This window comes from Candoia aspera, chromosome 14 (assembly GCF_035149785.1).
Source record: "Candoia aspera isolate rCanAsp1 chromosome 14, rCanAsp1.hap2, whole genome shotgun sequence".
Classification (NCBI taxonomy): Eukaryota; Metazoa; Chordata; class Lepidosauria; order Squamata; family Boidae; genus Candoia; species Candoia aspera.
Window position 1 is genome coordinate 5305385 of NC_086166.1, and position 24314 is coordinate 5329698.

The window sequence follows — 24314 nt, forward strand, 5'->3', positions numbered from 1 at the left end:
TAGACACATCACAGCATTTGAGTATCTTTTCTAAGACCTTCATGGCTGCTCTACCAAATACTAATCTGCAGTGCATTTCTTGAGGTCCCAACTTCGCTCAGCTCCAGTTTGTGATTCCCCCAGGCTTTTTGACCCTTATTGTCCAGATTTGTGCAGCATTATGGTCTTTCAGCTTAGTTGACCTCTGCTGTTGTATTCACTATTCTTTAAGCCGGTGCCTTTCACTGAGTGTTTTAATTGCCACATCTGTTGGATGCTGCACTAACGGTCGCTGCTGTAGCATCTCAGGGCACTTCAGAAATCAGTTCTGAGTCTAGAAACATTGCAAAAATCATTTTCATTGTTTCCAACAGTAAATGTCATTTGTTGAAATTGGTAGTTTTAATGTAACTGTCTACCCAATATTATTGACAATTAAGATGCTTCTGTTGTTAATGCTTTAAAAATATTGGCCATTATGTGGGCAGATGGTTTTCCCAGTTAATTGACCAAATGTGTGTTCAAACCACATTTGATGCACTTGGAATGTTAACACAGGCTCAGCTTTAAATCAGATGTGGTTTAATACATTGCTTCATTCTTCTTATCTGTTCGACATCCAGTTACTTGCTATCTGTTCAGCATCCAGCTTGTCTCTCAAAAGGATACTTGGATAAAACAGAAGGCAAAAGAATGGAAACAATTCAACTATGAGCTGAAAGACTATAATATAATAATTGCAAAATTTGTAATAAAAGCCCATATGAAACAATTCAGAAGGCTGTATTGATAAGGTGCCATCTTTCAACTTCTGAGCTGGGTGGTCATTCTCCTCCTCCTCCTCCTCCAAATCAAATGTGAATCTTGTGGATAACATAAATAATGTGTCTATCCCTGAAGGCAGCAGTAAATAAATTATTTAGATAATGTATTCATTGTAAGAAGAATACTGAGCTCTTGATAAACGTTCCAAAGTTCATACTACTTGATAGGTGTGGTACCACAGTTACCTCTGGATGGAATGATAAAATCACTCGCTCCTTCCGGAGGTTGTTTTGATTTGTTTTGTAAAGGCTTGGAGCAGACGCCCAATCGTTGGCCTGATGCCCTCTTGGAAGCACAAAGTCCATGGCTGATACTGTAAAATACTGATCCTGGGAAATTACTGTGATGAGTGAGATAAAACAAGTGTGAAACATGACCTTTCCTTCTGACCCAGAACAGCAGCTCTTTGTTAAATGGACTTACAATCCTGCCAGGAGTTCCAGAAGGATCAGATCCAGACTTAGGCAACTTGGCAGGGAATTATGAATAATCCAGGCAACAATCCTATGCAATAGCTCGCAGTGAGAGGAAAAGAAAAAGCATTCATTATAGGTCATCTAGCCAACTTTAGGGTCCCAATTCTGCAATATAACTATATGGCAGACTTTGGGAAGTGTGCCAAATAGTTTACATTTATGGCTATGGTCTACCCTTGAATACTTTGCAGAGGACCATATCCACCAATGCTTTTTTTTTATTATTAAGAAAAAGTTAAAAGGAAGGTGAATAACTCACTCAAGGAGCTTTCTTTTCTTGTTTCTTGTCCTAGCTCTGCCTATTTCTTGGTCTCAGCCCCACCCATTTTTGGGGGGACGCCTCCCCCAGATGCCAATCAAAGCCCCAGGACAGCTCTCATCCCTCAAAAACTCGCTGTGCATGGTTTCTTTCTTCTTCTTTTTTAAGGCAAAAGCAAATTTATTCATTCAAGGGAGCGAAGGCACCAGGCATTTTGTTCATTCTTTGCAGTACATCAGAAGCAGCAAGTGCCTTCACTGCAGAGCCTGGAGGGGTGTAAGCCCTAGGGGAAAGTAATAAGAATTATTTATTTGCAACCCAGTGAGAGGTTGATGTAAAACGGGTTGTAGGCCTAAGGGGAATGCCACGTGAACCATGCCAGGAAGTGGGTTAGAAATGGAGAAAAGTCACAGCCAGGAAGGTGGGGGGGGGGGGGGGAATCAGAAGGCAAAGAAGTTGCAAAAAGAAGAGGATCGGGCTATGCTGCCTTCACCTTAAAATTCTACAACTGGAAGGGGCTCTTCAGGTCATCATATCCAACACCCTTCTTGAGGCAGAAATCCTAGTTAAAGCATCTCAGAGAGAGGGCTTCACAGCCTTTGCTCAAACTCGTCCGGTGAAGAGGACCCCACTGCTTTTCTGGATAATTTGTTCCATGCCTTATTCTGTAATACCAAGCCTGTTTAGGGCAACAGTTCTGGGCCTTCTTCTGTGTAATACCCCATTAGGTACCTGCAAAATATTACTGTGTCCCCCATCCTTTGATTTTTTTTCAAGGATAAAAACACTCAAGTCCCTTGGGTTATCTTCACAAGACAGTTCCAAGCTTCCTGAAAACACTTCTTGTGCCTGTTGCAATTTCCTTGAAGCCCCAAACTAGTTGGGGTATTCAAGTTAGGAGATGTAGTAAGTAAATAAGTAAGTTTACTTAGTAGGTCAGTGCAGAGCAGAGTAAAAATCTCTCTGTCCAGTGGTTATGCACTGCTCTGATTGCCTGTGACTATTTTCCAAAATAGGATGAAAAAGATTCAAGATCTGTAATAAGCAACACAATACAAACACAGTTGACTGCCAAATATAATTATTCTACTTCTATTAATATTCCCCCCCCCAAAAGAAAACAAATGCAAGAGGGACCAGCTCATAACATTTCCACCCCTAAGGCATGCTTAAAAAGCCAGGTTTTGATGGCCTTTCAAAAAATCAGAAGGGTAGAGGCCATCTGCCTATCAAGGAGATCCTTCAGCTGTCCTAAAGGAATTGGGGGTGGATCAGCAGTTGAAAAACAATTGCACATCCCAGCTTCCCATGATTTAGAATTAATTCCACAACTGCTGGAGCATCCATAGATTTTTTTCTTTTTCTTTTTCTTTTTCTTTTTCTCTTTCTCTTTCTCTTTTTCTTTCTTTCTTTCTTTCTTTCTTTCTTTCTTTCTTTCTTTCTTTCTTTCTTTCTTTCTTTCTTTCTTTCTTTCTTCTGCTTCCATCTGGAAGGGTTAACTGTGTTTTCCATTGTTCTTGAGATACTTGGAAAAATCTCTACAGGGAGCGGAGAACCTTCCAGTGCAGTGTGATTTGGGAAGGGCACAGCTCCTTCGCTCTTACAGGCACACAGTGTGTCTACCTCCTGAGGGTTGTGATGGGAAGTTGTGGATTTTTGAAGTTCATTGGGAGGCGCTGCTGGATTTCAAAACCTTAGGAAGAACTTTCTGGTTCTAAGAGCTGTTCAGAAGGGAGGGGTGGCATTTCTTTTTACTGATGTGATTTAATGGAGATGTGGTCAAAGACAGTGAGATTGTACAGCATACTCCAGACATGAAAGATACCATTTCAGAATAGAGGCTGAGGATGGTGTTGTTTTTTTCTTGATGAAAAGCTTTCATTTAAAATCATGCTTGTTAACCATGCAAGGTAGTCCATACAAGAAGCACAACCAGGAGTACTAGCTTTATCTTTACTGTAAGGTTACATTAACAGAATCTTGCAAGATTGAAAGTCTTTCTCCCCTCCTTCCCTTTTATTCTCTGGAAAACTAGGGAGGGTCCCTTCTGAAATGCTTCCCACGCCTTCTTTCCTTCCTTGGACTGAGATATCTTCTATATGCCAGTTGTCCAGTTTGTGGCTCTCCCTCCTGTCTCCCGAGGTCATTCCAACATACCATTACATGCTAGAATAAATTTGGCTCCTCGGTGAAAGATGGTCCAACTTTTCTACTTGCAGAACCTTGAATGTTTATTGCAAGCTAAGAGGGATCTTCCATAATGTTGATTTCCTGGCCATAATCAGATAATAACAATGAAGTCTTAGTCTATATCCAGTGCTTGTCTGCAACTGGGTTTCACCACCAAGAACATTTTGTTGTAGGCAAGTTGTGAATGTCTTTTGGGCAAGCTTGTCTGCTGTTAATGATCTCATCCCCAACAAGCACTTACTCAACCTAAGCATCCTCTGTTTGTAAACTTCTGAATGATGTGGTACATGGAACTGTTGACTTGGCTTTGCATGGATTTCATTCCTGGCATTTCAGTTAAATTTAAAAAGGATCAAACATCAGGGGCTGAGAAGATCCTCCCTCCCTGCCTTCTCTCTCTACCCGATGCCCCAGAGAATGGCAGTTAGTCTGGATAAACCACTGTCCTGGCCTTGATGAAGAACTTATCCAGAATAGATACTTTTATGCAAAACCCAACAGTGTGACTCATACTTTTTACATCTAGCCTGGATTTGTATGTGTTTTCCCAGTAGGCATCCAAAAGAAGACAGCTCCAGGATGTTTTAGAGATGGCCATCGCTTCACTAATATTTCCAGGGTTGTCCTCTGAGAGAATGTTGGATTGAAAATTGATGTGTCCGAGAATCAACAGTCCCCGTGTCTGTCCATTAGTCATGTTGATATGGGCTGTCGAGTTCTCCTTCCAGTGGTATCTTCATAATCTGCAAAGTCGGGCTGAGAAATAGTGACAAGCCTAATGTCACTGGGTGAACTTCCTGATGGAATGGTATGGTATGGTGTGGTATAGTATGATATGGATTCCTGCCCTGGACAGGGGTGAAAGTAGACTCCCTGTGATTCTGTGGTTCTGAGATTCTATGAATCTGAGTCTACCCAGAACTCATCTAAGCCTTTACCCAGACTTGCACCCGACCCTTCTTTCTTGTTCAACTCTTCAGTCAAACTCACATCCTTGGATTTTCTCCAGCATTCAGGGCAACTGTGCATTTGTAATCCTGCCTTGCTTGACAGTGCCTGGCCATCTTCCCAATCTCTTTGCTGCATCATGCTCCCTTTTATTTTCCATGCTTTTCAGGGTTGAATATAACTGTTGGAATTGTGTTACGAGAGTATTGCACAAATCAGCCTCCCAGGCGCTGGAGAGTGATCAGGCAAACGTTCCCTGGGATGAATCCACTTCAGAGAATCACCAGATTTATTTTAGAATTCACGTGTCAGGAAGAAAAGGGGGCCTCTTTTCACCGATCCTATTGCTATGGATTATTTTGGTGGAGGCACTCCCATCTAGAAACATTGAATGAGGCCTCAGTAGCAGAACCAATATGGAGGGGAGAAAGCCATGGCTGGATGGAGACCCCAAAAAGGGAGACGTGAAAATTTTAAAGAATAAATGGAAATATGTGAAGTGATGTATGGATGTGGTGATGTCAAGGATGGTTTGCAAGGATAGAAAAGCATGGAGACATGGTGTATGGTGTTGATACAAACCAGTTTTCACTATTTTTCCTTTTTTTATTTTGTGATTTAATTCCTTTGCCTTACTCTTTCTTACTGCTTCCCTGTTCTTTGCATAATGTTGTTTTGATTGATTATATGCCAACAAGTCAGCGTTGACTCTTAGTGACCACATAGGTGAACCTTCCCTAAGATGATCTGTTCCCAGTGGTGCACCCATCACCACTGTAATTGAAGCCATCTACCTTGTTGCTGGTTATCCTCTTCTTCTCCTTCCTTCCTCCTTTCCCAGAATTATAGATTTCTCAAGACAGCTAGGTTTTCATGTAATGTGTCGAAAATACAATAATCTGAACCTGGTCATTTGTGCCTTGAGTGAAGACCTTGGACTGATTTGTTTGATGAGCCATTTGTTTGTTTTCTTGGTTAAGGTATTCTCAGTGTTCTCCAACACCCATGTTCAAACACATCAATAGTCTTTCTACCCAGCCACTTCTAAGTTCAACTTTTGCTTTCACAGAATATCACAGGGAAAAATGTTGCCTGCATGATTCTGATCTTTGTAGGTATAGACACATCATGGCATCTCAAAATCTTTTCCAAGGCCTTCATTGCTAACCTGCCAAGTGCTAGTCTATGACATGCTTCTTGACTGTTACTCTCTTTACTGTTGAGAGTTGGTCCTAAAAGGCAGAAACTATCTACACTTTAATATCTTCACTGTCAGTTCCAATGCATAATGTTGCTTCCCCCCAAAGGGGACAGCAAGATGGGTCTGTATGCATGGACTTATGAGTCAAGCTCAGCTCCTGGTGGCTACAGAGATGCATGCAGTTTTCTTGGCAGCAATATGGAATTGGTTTGCTGTCGCCTTCTTTCAAGATCTTTTTGACTTCAGAGTCTAGCTTACCACCTGAAATTTTCCAGGACAAATTGTTTACAAAAATTTGAATCTCCATTTGTTCTGGAAAACACATTTTGCAAGTCCAAGTGCTAAAAGCTTAGCTGGTTTCAATTCCATCTCTCTTCTCCCATCCCCAACTTTTTCTTCCCCCTCCAGTACTGGTTTCTATTGATGCAGTCCCAAAATCAATGTTGCACTTTCCCAGAAGTTTTGTTCCTCTACTTCTGTTTTTCTATCTTATTTCCAGTGGGCTTGAGAATTTCTCTTGGATTCCTCTTGACAGTGTTTTGAGCCTACTCTTGTGGAGATGCTAAGTGATGTGACTCGGGGATGACGTTCTGCATCTTTCCATCTCTCTGGAACCTCCCTGCCTGCCTGGGCCATTCCTTTGGACAGCTCCTGTAGAAGAATTTTCCTCTTGACCTGTTGCTTTGGGAGACAACTGGGCTGCAGATCCCAAAAATACGATTACAGTGTGAAAGACAGGACGTTATTATATTTCCTTGTCCACCCAGAAGGACATCACAGGAATTCTCATGCACTTTGGAAGCCAAGCCCTAAGACTGTCTTGTTGTCCTCTGAAAAACAGAATGCCAAGTTTTCTATTTTTTCTCTTGGCTCTTTGATCGATGTGGTTGTTTCAGATGCCATTCTTTGAAAGCTTACAGGTCTCTGTAAAGTATTTGTTCTGCAACCAAGAGGCAGCAAAGGAAAATTCAACAGGTTGTGGCTTGTTCTCATTTTTCCCCCCAGCTTTTGAAAAAAGAAAAAAAATATATAGAGGCTGCATTGTCATGGTGCTGATGGAAAGGTGCAATCATCATATGTATTTTTTAAGCCTTTCAAGAAGATAGTATGTGCTGGATGGTGGTAATTAAACATCTTAAGTCTGGGCCCTCAGGCTGTGGATCTCAACATTTTTGAGGGGAGATTTTACTTTCTTTTAAGACTGCTTTCTTATTTATTTCTTCCACTGATAATTGTAAATTTCTTCCAAGACAGTGTACATGACTTGTCCTGTTACCGTTTTATTTTCATAATCTGATGCAGTAGGTCAGGCTGAGAAATTGTAAGTAGACTTTCTTTGGTGAGGCTCACAGAAACATGAATGCTGAGTCATTCTTGGTTTATCCAGCCCATTAATGTCAACAGTAGCTGGCAGAGATGCTCTTGAGTTTTAGGTAGGAGTTTGAATTTGGTCAGGAATAGAATTTGGCTAAAATAGATGCTTTGTCATGGAGCTGTGGACCTTCCAGGTCCATATTTCGTGGACCTTCCAGGTCCATATTTTGATCATTCACTCTCCTTTCCACTATTCCTAACTGTGTTGTAGTATTTAAAGCAACTGGGATGCTCTCCAGATATATCAACTTCAACTCTCAGAATTTTGGACCCCACAGATCCAGAGTCAATGGCACTGGAGAAGCCTGGTGTGGAGTGCCAGATTAGGATCTTGGGGGCCTTGCAGGGCACTTCATGCAAGTTTTTGTACCAGGACCGAATCAGCTGTAGATTCATCTAGGCTCATAACATCACCTGTGTCCTGGAGCTGCACATCAACTGGGGTATACGTGACATGACAAGAGAGCTGGTGGTTTTGCTTCAGGTTCTGAAGAGCTTGTGGCTAGCCTGTTCCCCATTGACTCTTGCTTCACCCCACCTCCTGGCTCCTCTTCTTCTACCACCCTAGAGGTCCAACCCTAAAGGTTCAACTAAATAACAGAATCAGTGGAACTAAAAACAATTGCAAATTTGGCTTAACCTGCTTTTGAGGAATTCAGAGTGGAAGCTGTGGTAATGGGAGTGTACATTCAGCCTCACCTACCTCATAAAGAGAACATTACAGGCAGAAACTGTGCCAGCTATTATCATATAATAAAAGTTAACAACTTGTGGTTGGTTTCTGCAATAGTCATGTCTCTCTAAGCATATGAAATGTCCAGAGTTATGTGAGGACACAAGATCTTCTTTAATGTCTCATGGCTATTCTCCTTTAAAGCCTTTAATGGCCTAGACCAGCCTTCTAGACGTGACAGCATGTTCCACTGAAATAGTTCACCAAGGTCATTTTTGTAGCTTCCTAATGTTCCTTGCATAAATACCTCTGCTCTGCTCATTGAATTAGATTAATTTCTCCTGTGCCCTCAGATGATCTTTTGGTGTATCTTCTCCCAGTGTTGCATCATTGGGATACACACACACACACACACACACACACACACACACACACTGTGGAATATGGATGTAGAGTGAGAAAAAAGAACTCTACATTGAACCAGGATTATTATGCCCACCCCCACCGCCTCTTCTTTGAGAGTTAAGCTACAGGTAGTCCTTGCTTAATGACCATTTGTTTAGTGATGGTTTGGACTTATGGCAGTGCTGAAAAAACCAACTTATGGCTGGTCCTCACATTTACGACCGTTGCGCATCCCCCGCGGTCACGTGATCACAATTCGGGCACTTGGCAACCAGTTCACATTTATGACCATTGCAGTGTCCCATGGTCACATGATGGACATTTTCAACCCTCCCAGCTGGCTTCTGGCAAGCAAAATCAATGGGGGACTGGATGATTCACTTAATGACCATGTGGTTTGCTTAATGCCTGCAGTGATTTGCTTAACGCCCACTGCAAAAAGGTCGTAAAATCAGGTCAGATTCGCTTAATGACTGCTTTGCTTAGCAACCAAAACTCCTGTCCTGATTGTGGTAGTTAAGCAAGGGCTACCTGTACAAGTAACCAGTGAGCAGGCAAGCATTTGGAAGCTAGCCTACAAATGAAAACCACAATGGATTTTAAGAATTGACCAAGTGATGATTCTTTTCTTCCATTCTTCGTCTTGGTCTTCCATTCCCCATAATAATTGCAGCAACATTTGGCAGAAATGGTTTCCTTGTGCCTAAATACAGTCATTGGCAGTTTAGGGTAAGCAAAATTGTCCAGACGGCAGCTCCTGGAAACCAGCTCTCTCCCTTCCAAGGATGGCCCTCTTCTTCATGAAAGCAACCTGAAATGGCTCCAAGGCGTGTCAATAAAGGGTTCATTCGTTTAATGTTAGGAACTGTGTGTTGGGCACAAGAAGCATTTTATAGAAAAGAAACAGCAGGCAAAGAGATGGTTAACACATCAAAAGCTGTTAGATCAAGAGCATGGAGAATACAAGATGAAATCGAGAGCACAGTTGACTGCAGAGGGATTTAGTTTTCATTGGTTTTCATATGCAGTTATGAGGAAGATTTAAGGTAGATAACAGGACTTTTGGAACTGAACAGCATAAGGCAGAATTTGAAACTGAACTATGTGGAAACGATGAACATGGGAATGCTAAAATGTATAAACTTTTGTTGAGAAACTGCATGTTGGGCAAAAAAGCTCATTGCAACTCTTTGTTTTAGAATCAGCCCATCCTTTGAAGGTGGAACACTTTGGATATGAGCTGTCCAAGGTTTAACTTCCAACTGAAGAGAACTAGAAAGATACATGGAAAGGGGTTGGACATTTAGGATATGCACTAGTAAATCCTTCCTTCCTTCCTTCCTCCCTCCCTCCCTCCCTCCCTCCCTCCCTCCCTCCCTCCCTCCCTCCCTCCCTCCCTCCTTCCATCCATCCATCCATCCATCCATCCATCCATCCATTGAAATATCATTCTAAAATCTCAAGACAGATTCCCAGCAACCACGAATACTCATCATAAGCTACTAGGAAGCCAACAAATTTGGTTCACAGTTTAAAAACCAAAACCAAAACTAAAACAGATTCAGAGGATGGCCAGAATACAGAAGTGATGATATTTTGGCCAAGAAGTCTTAGATGTAAAACAGTATCATTGTTTACATTAAAAAAGATTTGCAATTATTTTAAATTTTATCTGGAGTTGCTTTGGTGAGAGAGACAGTTCTAGAAATCAAAATAGTAAACAAACATTCAAAATCCCAAAACATAGACAGAAATTCTATACTGCCTCTTTATGGTATTCTCAGTGACTCCAATATCATCCTGCCATTGTGTGTGTGTGTGTGTGTGTACATGAGAGAGAGAGAGAGAGATTCCTTTAATATAATTTGCACCAAAGCCAAAAGTGATAATAAAAATCTGACATGTCCAATAAAATACAAGAAAGTGCTGAAATGGTTTCATATAACGCCACTGAATTCAGCTGTATGGGGAGGTGAATGCAAATACTTCTCTTGAAAATTCCTGTCTAAACAAGTCTGATTGCTACTTGACTCATTTTCAGACTGGATTCTCTTGGGAGACAGCTTCGAAGTCTTCTCCTTCCTCCTTCTTTGCAGATACTACTTGATTGCAGGATAAATCTGTTAAGCCTGATTTTCACAGACCCCACATGTTAAAAGTCCTTCAAAACTTGTTGCCAAATGTTTAATGTCAGGGAAATGTTTTTGACTGTGTAACTGTAGAGTAGTGTTGGCTGGGGAATTCTGGGAGTTGAAGTCCACACATCTTAAAAGTTGCCAAGGTTGAGAAACCCTGCTGTAGAGTAATGGTATGAGCTCAACTGCATCAGCTCCAGAACCTTTGCACAGCCTTGCTGTAGCTGGGTTGGTAGATCTTCTGATACAAGAGAAGGTCTTGCGTTTCACAGCAGGCTGGAAGAGCTTCTTACAAATAAGAGGGGCAAAATTTGGGGCCAAGGAAAAGGCTTTGTCACCACCCGGTTGATATGCATGGTTCTTAGGGATGGCGATCACACCTGCTTTTTTGAGAGACTGCATGAAAGAGGTGGGAACTGGATATGTCAGAGAGGACAATTCAAGTGAATTTTCACATCAGGGATTGGCAACCTTTTTCCTGTAGGGTGGTGACATGGTGGGTGGGACACAGTGGAGGGCAGGGCTGAAGCACAAGCTTGGTGGGATCCATGCTAAAATAGGTGACCTCCATTCTTCTGGCCACAATTCTCTCCAGTACTCACATGCCCAATGATATCTTATTACCTCCCACACTTCCTCTTTTGGACAGACTGCAGGGCAGGAAAAAAATCATGTTCACAAGGGGTCTGAAAAGATGTCTTGCTCTGGAAACTCACCAACAGTGTACCTGGTGCAGCGGAGCCATATCCAACGGCTGCAGGTGACCCATCTTAGCTTGCTTGAAAAGTGCTACTCTTTTAGTGTTGCAACTAATCTTCTGGCATTGTAAATACAAATATGGAATTTTTGAATGGTTCATATGAAAAGCAGTAATTTCCAGGATGATTAATTAAAAAAAAAAACCCTCCTGATTTTGTGTTTCAGTCACCATTCATGATCCTGAAAGAAAGAACAAGGAAGTTAGATATTGATTCCCTGTGGAAAAAGGCTGGCTAAAGATCTGAATGTTGGTTAAATGTCACATATTTTTGTGATCCCCAAAGAAAGTAATCCTTAACCTGAAATCCTGAAGGTTTGGCTTCTGGTTTTTATTGTTTTTTTTTAGGCTATGACGATGCAGCAGAAACAAACTTGATCTCCCACCCCATTCATTCGGCCAAGCTGTTGCAAGAAAACCACCCCAGATCTATTCGCAGGAAAAGAAGTGTTGGTAAGAACTGGGATTTTTTTTTAATGCAGAAAGGCAGGGGATAGCCTTTGGAAGGACTTTGTGGTGGGTGTAGAATTTAATTTTTTTTAAAGCATAAATGAGGGGAAAATACCTTGTAAATCAAAAGGGAAGAGGTTGCATGCTATTGTTTTTTCTATAGCTCGGTCATCTTCCAGTGCTGTAATGTGCTGAAAAAATGTTTGACATTCAGTTTTCATGTTACTGCATGCTCCTGGTGAAATCTGAGTGAGGGAATGTGGTGCTGGGTTGTTTTAGTTCACTGATTTGTAACAACTGGGTTCTTTAAAAAGTGAATGAAATAACAAGGGTTCTCTCCTGCAGGAGAGATTGCTTGCTGGCCCTTTGCACGAGTCATCACTCACTTTCCCTACTGATGGGAAAAGGCAGATCTTCTGCTTTTCTGCGTTGGATGTGATGGCATCCCAGCTCCCTCTAAGGCAGCCTTTCTCAACCTTTTGACCCTGGAGGAACCCTTGAAATATTTGAGGCTCAAACATTCAGGCTCAACTATAGGCCAGAAATTACAAAGTTATTATATTTGTTTCATGTACAGGCCTGTCTATATGCCTTAACAGTGTTCTTCAACTAAACATAAAGAATGAAACTTGCCTCTTTCATGTGAAGTTGCCCGAATTGGAAATAATGTTTTAAATAAACCGTGATCTCCCAGGGAACCCCCAGGGACCTCTTGCCCTGCAGAAACCCTGCAAAAAGACAGATTATGTGTTCCTTAGTTACTTGGCCTTTGGGGAGTCTACCTGTTGTATCTCTGCTTGGGTTCTGCATTTGCTTCCTTTTGAAGCAGAATGTTGAGACCATGTTGAGTGGTAGAAGAATTTCTTAAGATAGAGAAGGCCAGCTAAAGAGGGTAGTTCCCCTCTCCTGAATAATCTTGGCATTGTCAAAGATCCTAAATTTACTGGATGGAGATGATGATGATGATGATGAGGAGGAGGAGGAGGAGGAGGAGGTGGTGGTGGTGGAGGAGGAAGGGAGCAGCCTTTATATACCTTCCTTCCTTGGTAGATCTCCAGGGTATATACTGGATTGTCCTCTAGGTTCATCCTCAGAACAAGCCTATGAGATAAATTGGGCTGAGAGAGAGGGTGACAAGCCCAAAGTCCCCTTGTGTGCTGTGTGATCAAGTGGAAACTTGAACCTGTTTCTTTCCAGTCCAAAACCAACAACTTCTACACTGTTCTTCCCAATTTTAGGAACTGGTTCAGCCACCTATTTATGTCAAATGCATTCCCTGCCAAAATATACAGGAATAGGTACGATACAGAGTCCATTCTTATGGAATGAATTGCCAGCAGAGTTGAAGAAACAGTAATAACGGAGTAGTAAAGCCAACTGTAATAAGAAGGGGGAGAGATGGGCAGTGAATAAATTTATGAAATAAAATAAATAAAAAATACATATTTCCAGACTTTTTAATGTTGCTCATATAAGTTTGGATATTGTTCCTATCATACTTTGTGAAGCAGCCTAAAGCTATTAAGGGATTGAGCAGGACAGAAATTTCCTAAACCAAATTATTCGGTAAAATAGGAACATAATTGCCTGATATCAAGTAACTCTGATTCATCTGAATTTTCCCTGCCTTTCTCCAAGCACTCAGGCCAGCTTTTGGCAAGTGGACCCAGAGATGGCAGGATTGAACCCAGGGCATTCTGTGTGCGACACTAGTATTCTCCTCTGAATCCCATCTCCTCCTTCCCATCATGCTTTTCTTTTCTCCTTTCTACAGAGGAAGCCATTCCTGCTGTCTGCAAGACACGGACAGTCATCTACGAGATTCCTCGGAGTCAAATCGATCCGACATCTGCAAACTTTCTGATATGGCCGCCCTGTGTGGAAGTGAAGCGATGCACCGGATGCTGCAACACCAGCAGTGTGAAGTGCCAACCCTCACGGATACACCACAGAAACGTCAAGGTGAGAGGAAGCAGCGTGTTGTCCCGGGAGGGCTGGGTGTCCCACGTCTGAACTTAGCATGAAGCCTGTCCACTGCAGAGGACCTTCCATGTTTTCGACCTGAGCAGCTGAGCGACCTTGGTTTCATCAAGGCTTGCGATCATACGGGATGCCTTGTCCTCTTTGATACTCTCAGCTGCCTAAAACTGAAAACGATTTTGTTTTTTTTGGAGCATGCTCCTTTCAGGGTCTCTTTAAAAAGGTTTATTGAGGGGGGCAGACTGGCAGTAATTCCAGCAACTGAACTATTTGCTCTCTAAAATAAGATATCCCCAGCTCACACAGTGTTTCTGTGTGGGTCTCATCACTGATAATGGAGGAGCTTGCCCCTGATTAGTGTTTCTCAACCATGTCAACTTGAAGGTGTGTGAAGTTCAACTCCCAGAATTCTGGCTGGGGAATTCTGGGAGTTGAAGTCCATACATCTTCAAGTTGCCAAGGTTGAGAAACACTGATTTAAACCTCCTTCCCCCCTTTGAGACAAGGCTGCACTCAGTGTGAGGAAGCTGTGTATCCCACCTTCTTTTTACATCTAGGGCAGTGTTCCTCAACCATGGCAACGTTAAGCTATGTGGACTTCAACTCCCAGAATTCCCCAGCCAGAATTCTGGGAGTTGAACTTCACACACCTTCAAGTTGCCAAGGTTGAGAAACACTGGTTTACACCACAGCCTCCTGGGTGTTTTTCTGTCTGAGAGCCAACCTTCATAAATGCAACGATGAGCAACTTTGGGATAGCTGCTGCCAGGGATGAATGATCCTTTTTCGAGGGTGAACCTCCCTCTCCTGGGCCCAGAAGATTATGAGGACTAGTGCTCATGTTGGCAGAACCGTGTCACGCCCAGCTGACTTTTCTTCCTTAGCCTGAAGAGATTTCCCTTTAGCTTTATCTGATTAGGAAAAGTGGACGATAGCTAGAAGTGATAACGAAATAAACACATAAGCCACATTAAGCTATTTTAACATCATGGTTCCTCCTCACGTAGGGAAGGGAGTGATAAGGAGGTGTACATGTAATGCTAAGGTAGGCTGCGGTTTAGTTGCTTTGGGTGAGCGAGATGTGCCAACTCCTCCATGATGGGCTGGTGTAGAGAACACAGAACCTCTTGATGACCCAGCATTTCATGTGGCCTTTAAGGGATGGCCGCTTTCCCCAGAACTCGGTGGGGCAGGCTCTAGAACAAAATGTCACTACGTTGAACTCTAATGCAATTGCACAATTTAAGTACACAAATACGATGGATTCGCCCATCATGTTAGAAAATTGCAATGCGCAGGAGACTTTTGCTGGGGCGGGGGGCATAGCACATTCTTCTGAGGGCCCCACCTAGCTCTGGATTTCTGGTTGCCATTGCTTCATAACCATGTGCTCCCCCCCCTCTACTGGGCTAGCTCTTTCCAATGTGTGAACACAAGCAGAAGGCTAAACAGGAAACACCTTAAACACACAACATAGGAGCGAGATAAGGTACCTATTGTGTAGTTTAATGACCAGTCCTGACTTCCGTGGGGTCCACTACACCTTAAAATTCTTTTCATGACCTTTGCTTTCGTTCCTCTGTGGTTCATTTTAATAGGGAACCAGCTGCCCCTGTCAATTTCTTGGCGGAATTCAAATAAAAGTGTTTGGACGGTGGGCTGAAGAATGTCCAACCCCCTCTTGATGGTTGTTTATGGGAATATGTGAAGAATTAAGTCGTGCAGATTAATTGTATGTGCGTGTGTTTAAGGTGGTATTTTATACCTCCTGGAGTTAGTTATAACCCTTGATGCATAGGAAGGTTAAGCAGCATGACAAGACACCTGATTATGTCCTTCCTGCAGACTCCCACAGCCTTGCTCGTGATTTTGAAATGATAGAATGACTCAGGGGACATTTTGAATGTTAAAAAAAAAACCCTGCTCAGTCAGTTTTCCTTAATTAAATATTATGTAGGCTAAATTGTGCTGTTGTCTGTGGAAACATCGCACTTTTGATCTGGGGTGGAGTGGGAGAAATGTGCTGGATATGGATTCTTCTCCTGGGATTTAGAACATTGAGGGCATCACTCTGGGTTAAGCAAAATCTTATGCAGACATGCACCCCCACCTGCCACAATCTATCAAAGGAACATTTTGCTGAATGAATGGGGTTTATTCACCGGGTTGGGCTTAGAAACGCATTGGAGAGGGATTTTTCGCTGGCAGTTTGTTGGGCCTTGTTGCCACCATGCCCATTCAGAGCTTACTATCTCAGGAGGCTTATCAGAAGATGGAGGAAAACAGGGGTCAACTGGAGGCTTCTGTTCCAAATATTGCACAGGTTGGACTTCCCATTTCTTACCTTACAGACCAAAACATTATGGAGGAATTGCCACCTGCATGATTGGTTCCTGTCTCTAAGTTGGACCTTAAATCTTCTTCGTCAGGAAAACCAATCAGGATCCTAGTCCTGATCCTGGGATAGGCAAGAGGGGTACTTTTGGGATTTTGAGAGCATGAAGTGGGTGTGCCCCAAAAATGGCAGCCATGAGAAATATGCTTATTCCCAAAATGTTTGCCATTTGAACTAGCCCCTAGCATGTTCTCCAACTCCAAATGGGACTTCCTGGGATTGAAAGACATTGCCGCAAATAAATATGATGCTTTGCAGCCTGCCGGATTCCTATTGAATATATTTTCGAATCTTTTTTAAAAGCCAGGCAGAGCAGGGAGCATGTTGCCATTCCTTGCAATCCAGGAAAACCAATCAGGGTTCCTAAATAATAACCTCTGTTGCAATCCAGAGAAACCAGTAAGGGTTCCTAAGTTTTTGTTGCAATGCAGGGAAATAGTCACGGTTCCTAAATAATCTTTGTTGCAGTGCAGGAAACCAATCAGGATTCTAACATACTGACCTCTGTGTGTGAACCGATCCTTGTGGAAGTAGATTTCAGACAATCTTCAAGCTAGCTGCACTATAGTTATTTGCTATGTCACCTTTTATCTGGCATTTTCAGTTCCTGACCTCCACAGCCAGCATTCTGCTCTCCATGGTGGCTAGAGAGATAGCTCCAGGAAACCAATTATCAGGGATTGAAGGCAAAGTTGATCTTCAGGTGGTGTTTAGTTCAAGATATCCAAATGGTTGTGTGATCCTCTTCCACCCAGACCCAAAAGCAATACATTAATGCATCAGTCCAGGTCCAAAGCATTCAAATATCTGACCCAGTTGTATTTCTTACGGTGAAAAAAAAATAAATTCTCCCAAATAGTGCAATGTTGAAAAACAATATTGTTGCATGGAATATCTTTCAGTCTTGAATCAGTTCCCTAGCCCCCACTTTTAAATTTTTGCAGCTGTTAATTTGCCCAGCAAACTTGAAAAGCAGAGGACAAATGGGACAATCTAAATGAGGGGTCCCCAAACTCTTCAGCTCATTGACCCCTTCATGAAGTTTCAGATGGTTTTTTGACCCCCAAACATTAATTATATGAAAATAATTTAATAAGTACTACTTTAACTAACAGTACCACAAATAATAATAATGATAACAACTCCTTGGAGCGGTCAGTATCGACCACCTTGAAGAACCCTGATATAATCAAGATTTAACTTACATAGGCAGCCTGTTTTCTACCTTGTGTGCTAATTTCTTTAGAGGTGGAAATAGTGTGAATTCTTTTGGTCCTGTCAGTCTTTGTGATCCTTACGGTTCTTACGCTGTAAATGTGTGGTGGTCGCTTCATGCTTCCTCCAGGCACTTCTCATTTGCCATTGGTGAATTTGCTTCCCTGAATTACTGCAATTTTTGCTTAGGGAAGCCCTGAGCACATGATGAATGCTAGTGTGGGTGGAGATGGTGCTACCCTCTCTACTTCCAGTCAGCGTTGTCCTCAGCTGGCATCAATGTACAGTGTACAGGGCAGTAGGCTACACCTTTCAGGATCAGCTGACCTCAGACCTGGAGTCTTGCAGGTCCAGTGCTGATTGGTTATTTCTAATGCCATTCAGCCTATAGGTTACAGAATGGAAATACAGCAGTTCAAGCTGGCTGGTCCTGAAAAATCTGGTGATTCCAGAGAGCCCGATCTATACAGTATAAACTTCCCTGATAGGTTAGACCACTTTACATAAAGTTTCCTGATAGGCTATTCTCATTCAGTCTGGATAGCATATTGCTGAACCAAATTCCCTGACTAATTGATTGGCAGCTTCTATGACTCAGTCTGTCCAAGCATTCTCAGACACCTCTAGCTTTAAAGAGGATAGTTATAAGACTGGAAGGACCGTTTTTAACCACCCTAGTTGAAGGCCTTGAATATGCCCAGTGGAATTTAGATGTTTTCCTCCCCCTTCGGATAGCAGACTTCTCTGACGCTGTAGCAATGCAGAACGTTTTTGGAGACCCTTTGCTCTATGGTTGCAAATAGCTGTTTAGAAAATAGCTTGGGGGCAGAGCGCATGTTTTGCAGGCAAAAGATTCCACGGTCAATCCTGGGGTCTCTAGGTGGGGCTGGGATGTGGGTCTGAAACCCTCAAGAATGCCTGCTATTCATGGCTGATCATGCTGGGCCAGAAGAACCAATCAACTGGCTTGCTATAAAACATCTTCTTGTGTTCCTTGCCTGTCTATCTCTGTGTGGTATGCTGTGGATCCCTGACTTTGGTTCATAATAAAAGGGGAAAGGGCATTTTCTAAAAGTCTCCTTGGATCTCTTCTCAGGGCTATGTTTTCTGGAGCAAATGCTTCTGCCTGGGGAATGGGAATTGATCTCCATTTACTCCAAGTCACGCCTTCAAAAAAAGATAACAATAACATGCTTGAAAGGTCTTGAGAAAAACCCTCCCTTCTCTTAATGTTAATTAAAAAACGAGAAGTTAAATGGGAGCGGTGTGTTCTTTGTTAGTGCTCTGACCTTTCTGTCACACCAGTGGCTTCCAACAGAAAATCCATATTTCTTTCTTAGTGACTTGGATGCTCTTTCTCTTGGTTTGATATAATTAATTGTTTCACATGCTCTTTGGAATTCCAGTGTTCGGGGGATGAATGAGCCCTGTGTCCCGTAATCCTGAAGATCCTCTTTTTGGGCCATGCAGAAGGTGGTGAAGATTTCTGTTTTGCTTATTCCCAGAAGGGAGTTAAAAGCTTGCCTTGTTCTATTTCCACAGCATCAAGTTTATGTCAGACCCTTCTACTGACTTATTTTTTAACTGAAAGTGGAAAGCCCTCCGTTCCTCAGTTTGGTGTTATTGACAAGATGGTGGGAGCATTCCTCAGTCTTCAGCGCACTTCCAGGGAGTTCAGAAGCCCTTGTGTTGAGATGAAAGGCTGCAAGGCCAAAGAAAGAGATGGAAGTCTTTAGACTTAACATCCAAAACATTTATAACTCCTTTGCTCTATCAGATGAAGTTGAAGAAAAATCCTCTCTTATAAAAGGAAAGTTAGGTGTCAATAGCATTCAAGCCAGAGAAGAGGAAGAGGAGGAGGAGGAGGATCTTCTATGGGACCAGGAGAGTGGGGAGGAGGGGAAGGCTGAGATCTGGACAAGATTGGGAACTGGCTAATGAGTGTGAAAAATCAAGCTAGAGTGAGAAATGTATGATATTCCCTGGCTAGTTGGCCGAACCTGATTAATGCGATTCTCCCAATCATGGACCTTTTTGCAGCTATATCTATTGTCCAAATCCCTGCAAAGTGCAGTTAAAAAAACCCAGCCTTTTTTGGATGGGTTGTACCAGCTCGGCAGTCAAATGGAAATGCTTTTATTCTCCCAAGATTTTAAGTGGGCAATTTGTGGTGGTGGCTTTTTGTGTTATTTTTAGGATCTGCTTTTCTTTGGTTTGGTTGTTTGTGCTCTGAGCCTCTCCCCTGCCCCATCGTGAAACTCTGTATAAGTGCTGTGGTCATATTCTGAATAAACGTTGGAGTAAATGATTCATCAAGATTATTCTGATGTCCTCTTTACCTTTCTAGGGAGGCCAGAAGGTTTAAATGTTAACCTCCACTGAATTAAAGGCACTCGTAACTCTGGCATGATAACTGTTGGCCTGCTAGTGATGTGGGAGAGCATTAATTCAAGGGTAGGGAATATGAAGGCCTCCAGATGATGCCAAACCACAAATCCAAGGAGTAGCTATGACAGAGGATGGTGGGAACCTAGTGTAGCAACATCTGAAAGCTATGGGTCCCCATGTTCTATATTAAACGGGCCGTGGCAATGAAGACTTCAGTGGCTAAATTAATGACTGATCTCTATTTATCCAATTGTCTTTGGGTAACTGGATCCCTCTGCATCTTTGCTGTCCAGCCAGGTCTTCTTTTCTGACATATGGTTCAAATGCTGTCTTTGGTTCTGCTGTTTTGAGAGGATGGATAAACGCTGTAAATCCCTCTGCTTTCCAAGCATCTCCATCAGTTAATTCCTTTCTCCCCAAAATGTAATCCAGCCATCCTTTCTCGAGATGCATTAGGCAAACAATCTAGGCCGCTCAGCTGTTCCCTTTGTGCTTTTCTGGCTTGGTGTTGTCTATTTAAACCCCAGCAGAATGTCAAACCTGTGTCCCTCTGACCCTTGCAAACCTTTTGGAATAGCTGAGTTCAATTGACTGTCATTCCATCATGCTGTGGTTAATCCACTCTGGTCCTCCAGCAAGGAAATACCTTTGTAGAAAAGGGAATGCCAGTTCTAAAAGGCCCTCCATTAATAAGCAGGGAGAAAGAGGGAGAGAGATCTAGTTTCTTGGGAAGAGGGCAGCGTTTCACAGTCTGAAGGCCCTCCAGATGTGTGAACATTATTGCCAGAATTCTCAGCAATGGTTGCACAGTTTGGACAATACTCTGAATGGGTTCATGCATCTGGAGGGCTCCCAAGTTAGAAAAAGCTGCTTGAGGGATTTGCAAAATATTGGAGTTCAACAAAAGTTGGCAACCTTTTGGGAGAACAGACTCCACTGTAGACATTTGCGCTGTCATCTGTGGCACCAAACTCTTTGTCTTGTCATTCTAGTCTGATCTCATGCAAGAACTTGGCAAATTTTCATTTTTATCTTTTAGAAATACAGAAGTCTACATAGTCAGCCAAGGTCTTGCAAACACTGCTTGGCCAATCTTCATGATCCCATTTTTTCTTCAGTTAGTTTTACACAAGAGGAGACTCTGGATTTATTTTGATGGTTTAAGTTCAAGCCAGACATTTATCTGGAAGGGCCCAAAATGGCTGACCCCCAAACTGGCCATTCTATGGCAAAGGAGATCTTGGGGGGCGGGGGGGGGGTTCAACTCGGAATGAAAATGGTACTTGCAGACTAAATATGTATAACATGCTCTTTGCAACTGACTTTTGGACCATCATTCAAACATGTTTTCCTGTAATATATATAGAAAATGTCTTTACATGTGTACAGCTGATCAACCTTGTGGGGAAAAAAATGCAAGCATAAAATCACATTGGACTGCAATTTATTTCTAGTACTTCAGTCTCCTGTATTGATTCACTGCATCATTTAACATGTGATGATGACCTGACTGTGTTCCATTTCACATCAGACTATCCGTCTGATGTGAAAGTGTTTTATTATCTCTGGGGTTCTGTCTGGATGTCTGATGACCAAGGTCTTAAACTGTATTTTGTTGTAAATGAGACAGATTAGTCATCCTTTGATGTCGGATGACTCAAAAGTTGCACTAGATTCCTTTTCTATTTCATTTTGTCAGAGTGTGACAGAGAAAACAGATGATGGGGATCAAAGCTTGGTTGACAGGTAGGTTGTTCTAAGCAAATCAGTCATTTTTCCACCAAAAATTTGCCAATTTGGAAAGGGATGCAAATGTGTGTCTGCTGATAAAAAGGGCAAGCAGTTTTGCCCCTAGAAAAGTTGGTTTCTCAATAGTTGCAAAACATCTGGTTGAACTTCCAGTTTGAGTTCTAGGGAAGCTGTTTCAGATGTCTAGATTTGGTGACCCTTCATTACTTCTCGAAAGTATATTTTTGGGTGATGGTTTGTTACTCATCACAAGATTCTGGTTGCAAGGTGTATTCTGAGTTGTTTAGGAAGGATACTACCTCTTTCAAAAAATAGTAGTCTAGTAGGGGTGGTTAGAAGGTCTGCAGGAGGACTGGTTTCCTCTACACTGATGTTTTTTAGATGTGGTGGGTCTCCAGATTCCAGAATTTCCAGCCAAGATTGAAACTAAGGGAAAGGATTTCCCATCTTCAATTGAATAGACTTTAAATGTGGTTTAAAAATGCCAGTGTGATTTTCATTTGAGAGCAAGAAAGATAGAGTGAATATTTAAAGGTCCAGAACAAATAGAATTGTTTTGGAGGGTCAAATAGATTTGACAGACCAAATCAACTGATCAGTTCCATTGGTTAAATGGCAAACATCTGCATTGATTCAGACCAATTCAGACAATTTCTGTCCACACAGCCACTTTAACTACCTGAATCTACCTTAACTGAATTGGGCCCAGTTAAAAGGTTTAGTCAGAATAAATTTTCTGAATTGATTCAAGCATTTGAACTGAGTTAGATCTGGTATGTACCCTCCAGAGGAGGACAATGAACAGTAGGTAGCAAGTAAAGGCATAAACATTTTTTGCAGCCAACTGAATGTGTTGTTATAATCCACTGTAACAGTGCTTAGCCTTTTTGTTTGGCCTTCAGATTGTTTTCAAGATTTGGGGTTGTGTAGTTCTTTGTGTGTGCCTTAAGGATTATATTTGCTGTAGCCTTTATTTAATTTGCAAGTTGCCTAATTAAGTGGTTTGGCATTTTCTGGTTTTATATGCTTAACCGTTTCTCCCCGTGAGAAGCTGTCAATGTAGAATAGCAATTTCCTGGATTTACAACTTTATTGTTGCAGTGAGGAAGGGCCAAGCACCTGTAAAAATCATGTTGAAATTTCTTGGTAGAAACCTCACCCCACCCACCTTTATTGTACCCTTCTGATTTTTTTCTAATCTGATTGATTGATTGATTATGACCACATAGATAGATTTTCTCCATGAAAATCTCTCCCTAACCTGTTCTTTCAAGTCTCATTGCCACTGTAACTGAGCCCATCCACCTTGCTGCTGGTCATCCTCTAAACCAGTGTTTCTCAACCTTGGCAACTTTAAGATGCATGGACTTCAAATCCCAGAATGCCCCAGCCTGAATTCTCGGAGTTGAAGTCCACATACACCTTCAAGTTGCTAAGGTTGAGAAACACTGCTCTAATCTATTACCAATATCCTAACGATTGTCCCTCTTGGATGTTGGTAGATCTTCATGTAAGTGCCAGTTATCCAAAGTCCATAGACCACCAGCCATAAAAAGAATGTTTCTCTAACCACCAACCCTCTCAGGAATTATTTATTATTTTTTTTATTATTGCATGTGCTGCCTACACATTGGACTCTAGGAGGCAGTAGTAAGTGCAGACCAAAATAATCTTGTCTTCTCCTCCTCCGGTCAGCTACTGAAATTATTACTATTATCATCTCATTTGTCCCCGCCCATTTCCTCCTGTCGGGGGACTCTGGGTGGTTTACAGTAACCAATTAAAACAACAATAATGAAATCCACAATATAAAATTACAATAATAAATAATATAAATAAGAATAAAAAATAAAAAAGTCCAAGTGGCAAAAGAATCTAAAACAGTCCAAGTGTGGGAGGAGCGGCCTATACTTTCCGTTTAATGTTTTTCCCTGAAAACATTACAGAGGGGGGGTCATCCTGGCCTTCAGTATTCCATAATGATTTATAAACATGGAAAGGGGTATAATGGTTTGTGGAAATGACCTTGGGAGACGGGGGGAAGAGCCGCAGGCTGGACAATGGACAGATAAGGGGCAGCTGAGCCCACAGAAGGAATGGGGATGTAGCAAACATCTCAGAAGGGACCTTCCCTAGTTTCTTGAACTGTAAAGACAAGCGGGGGAGAGATGTACTTCCAGACTTGCAAGATTCTGTTAATGTAACCTTGCAGTAAAATTAGAGCTAGTACTTCTGGTGTGCTTCTTGTCTGGACTACCTCGCAAGGCTGACAAGGGGTGTGTGTATGTGTGTAAATGAATCCACAGCCCATCTGGGTCAGCAAAGAAATAGATTTCCTCTTCGATCTTCCGTTTTGTATTCTGCCTGTTAGAGTCTGACCTTGCACCTAGAGCAATCGGCCAAAGGTGGTTTAGAGCGCACTTCGTAACATTAAACATGGCATTTGATAGATTCAAGCCATGTTGGGTGCCCAAGAAACCGGATCTAAGACTCAAACTTCTTATTGGTGTAAGGAGAAAATAGGTCTTACAGTTCTCCATCTTGGGAAATAGATTGCAAATCCACTGCTTGTGCGATAGTTAATGTATTATGGATTCTTTGATTTTCAAAATACGTCCACCCCACTGCTGGTAAACCGTCCGTCACACAAGTCCGCATTCCAGCACAGCAAATGTTGGTACCTTGGCCATTAGGAAAAAATTTTTTTTTTAAGCGTATTCAAGTCTATATTGCCTGCCAAAATACCCCAGCTGCAAAAGAGTATTTTAAAAACAACCCAACTTGAACAAGGGAAGTTGTGCTAAGCTACAAAGTCAAACCTGAGCAGTAATTGGCTAAATGCCACTCACATCTTAAATGCCCGCCAAGTTATCTTGGACAACATCCGGCTGATGAAAGATGCCTTCCTTTTCCAG

General features: G+C 42.1%; 1 protein-coding gene across 2 annotated transcripts in view; it reads left to right on the forward strand.

The window, feature by feature from the left end:
• The window catches only part of PDGFA (platelet derived growth factor subunit A), a 48521-nt gene that overhangs the window by 19344 nt on the left and 4863 nt on the right, over nt 1-24314 (forward strand). For both annotated transcript variants that reach the window (XM_063314799.1, XM_063314800.1), the window contains exons 3-4: nt 11571-11675; nt 13447-13634. In XM_063314799.1, coding sequence (XP_063170869.1) covers nt 11571-11675; nt 13447-13634 — 293 coding nt within the window. The remainder of the gene's footprint in view (nt 1-11570; nt 11676-13446; nt 13635-24314) is intronic.